This window comes from Procambarus clarkii, chromosome 46 (assembly GCF_040958095.1).
Source record: "Procambarus clarkii isolate CNS0578487 chromosome 46, FALCON_Pclarkii_2.0, whole genome shotgun sequence".
Lineage (NCBI taxonomy): Eukaryota > Metazoa > Arthropoda > Malacostraca > Decapoda > Cambaridae > Procambarus > Procambarus clarkii.
Window position 1 is genome coordinate 18,871,148 of NC_091195.1, and position 2,500 is coordinate 18,873,647.

The following is a 2,500-nucleotide window of genomic DNA, read 5'->3' on the forward strand; positions in this document are numbered from 1 at the left end:
CGGGAATTTTTACACCAAGAATATTCCGAGTATATCGGTTTAAATGTAGACTGAATTAATCTGTTTTAATACCAAACGCGCACATAATATATAAAACAATTGCGTTTTATTATATATTTAAATGTTACATGTTAACTTTTGATAATATTCAAAACAGAAATAGAAGTAGTAACAATTACAGAAGTAGATTACAAGTAGAAGAGTTAGTAGATTTCTAGTAGCAATACCTAGTAGCATCACTAGTAGTAGTTGTAGAGTAATTGCATATGCAAAAGGAAACATTAATTAACTGCTGTAGAATACTTAGCATTTACACTGAAAAATCACGAGAAATTGCTGTATCTATGAGAACATTGAGCCAGATGTTCTCAATGATGAGATCCCCCATTGGAGCAAGATGGGAATCGAACCAGCGTCCAGGGGAACCCACCAGATGCGTGTCTATAACCAAGTCGTGGTGCAGAGGTAAGGGCTTGCGTCTGGGAGTTACTCTGGACACTAGTTCGATTCCCCGTCCAATGATCTCTTCTATTAGATTTAGATTTTTAATTCAGGTAAGGGTACATGCATTAAGTTACATACGTAATGTTGGATTTAAAGATAGTACATTCTGTCGATAGTATTAAAGATAGTACATACTTACATTTAAAGATATTACATACAATACCTAAAGCCACTAGTACGCATAGCGTTTCGGGTTTCATTTTAATGTTTTAGGGGAGACTGAATTAGTATTGATCTAGACATAAATATTACTCGTTTCAATAACGCTATTAAATACCTTTTCGCCTCTGTAACCTCAATTACAAACTTCTCTCTATAGTATCACGAGGTCTCTATAGTATCTCCACAGCCATCCCTGGCCTCTATAGTATCTCCACAGCCATCCCTGGCCTCTATAGTATCTCCACAGCCTTCTCTGGCCTCTATAGTACCTCCATAGCCTTCTCTGGCTTCTATAGTATCTCCACAGCCTTCTCTGGCCTCTATAGTATCTCCACAGCCTTCTCTGGCTTCTATAGTATCTCCACAGCCTTCTCTGGCTTCTATAGTATCTCCACAGCCTTCTCTGGCCTCTATAGTATCTCTTCAGCCTTCTCTGGCCTCTATAGTATCTCTACAGCCTTCTCTGGCCTCTATAGTATCTCTACAGCCTTCCCTGGCCTCTATAGTATCTCCACAGCCTTCTCTGGCTTCTATAGTATCTCCACAGCCTTCTCTGGCCTCTATAGTATCTCTTCAGCCTTCTCTGGCCTCTATAGTATCTCTACAGCCTTCTCTGGCCTCTATAGTATCTCTACAGCCTTCCCTGGCCTCTATAGTATCTCTACAGCCTTCCCTGGCCTCTATAGTATCTCTACAGCCTTCTCTGGCTTTTATAGTATCTCCACAGCCTTCCCTGGCCTCTATAGTACCTCCACAGCCTTCTCTGGCCTCTATAGTATCTCCACAGCCTTCCCTAACCTCTATAGTACCTCCACAGCCTTCTCTAGCTTCTATAGTATCTCCACAGCCTTCTCTGGCCTCTATAGTATCTCTTCAGCCTTCTCTGGCCTCTATAGTATCTCTACAGCCTTCTCTGGCCTCTATAGTATCTCTACAGCCTTCTCTGGCCTTTATAGTATCTCTACAGCCTTCCCTGGCCTCTATAGTATCTCTACAGCCTTCTCTGGCCTCTATAGTATCTCTACAGCCTTCTCTGGCCTCTATAGTATCTCCACAGCCTTCCCTAACCTCTATAGTACCTCCACAGCCTTCTCTAGCTTCTATAGTATCTCCACAGCCTTCCCTAACCTCTATAGTATCTCCAAAACCTTCTCTGGCTTTTATAGTATCTCTTCAGCCTTCTCTGGCCTCTATAGTATCTCTATAGCCTTCTCTGGCCTCTATAGTATCTCTATAGCCTTCTCTGGCCTCTATAGTATCTCTACAGCCTTCTCTGGCCTCTATAGTATCTCTACAGCCTTCCCTGGCCTCTATAGTATCTCTACAGCCTTCTCTGGCTTTTATAGTATCTCCACAGCCTTCTCTGGCCTCTATAGTATCTCTTCAGCCTTCTCTGGCCTCTATAGTATCTCTACAGCCTTCTCTGGCCTCTATAGTATCTCTACAGCCTTCTCTGGCCTCTATAGTATCTCTACAGCCTTCCCTGGCCTCTATAGTATCTCTACAGCCTTCTCTGGCTTTTATTACCTCCTCTACAACCTTCAGAAACATAACGAAACTTTTATTTATTTCACGAATTCCGACTAATATATTGTCCTGTCAAGGATTACGTCAAAAGTCAAATTAAAAAACAGAAGGAAATTATCATCTAATGTATATACATTAAGACTAAATCCCACGCCAACCACACAGTAATTAGTGGACGATTTTGTCCAAATATTCTGGAATAACTATTGGAGGATGATGTTGGTTTCTCGTTATTGTGATAATTATTACCACTTTTTTGGAGTGGGTCTTTCGGAAGACCAAATATATATATATATATATATATATA

General features: G+C 41.0%; 1 protein-coding gene across 1 annotated transcript; it reads left to right on the forward strand.

Moving 5' to 3' along the window:
• The first annotated feature begins 374 nt into the window (after nucleotides 1–374).
• Nucleotides 375–2,253, forward strand: LOC123770595 (trophinin-like). Its single transcript, XM_045762631.1, has 2 exons — nucleotides 375–465; nucleotides 824–2,253. The coding sequence occupies exons 1-2, from the start codon at nucleotides 375–377 to the stop codon at nucleotides 2,251–2,253; spliced, it is 1,521 nt and encodes a 506-aa protein (XP_045618587.1).
• The last annotated feature ends 247 nt before the right edge of the window (nucleotides 2,254–2,500 follow it).

What these genes read in the sequence shown, in the direction of transcription:
- LOC123770595 (XM_045762631.1), top strand. Translation starts at nt 375, where the DNA reads ATGAGATCCCCCATTGGAGCAAGATGGGAATCGAACCAGCGTCCAGGG. An exon ending in AACCAAGTCGTGGTGCAGAG is followed by an intron (nt 466 to 823) that starts GTAAGGGCTTGC and finishes TTCTCTCTATAG; the next exon opens with TATCACGAGGTCTCTATAGT.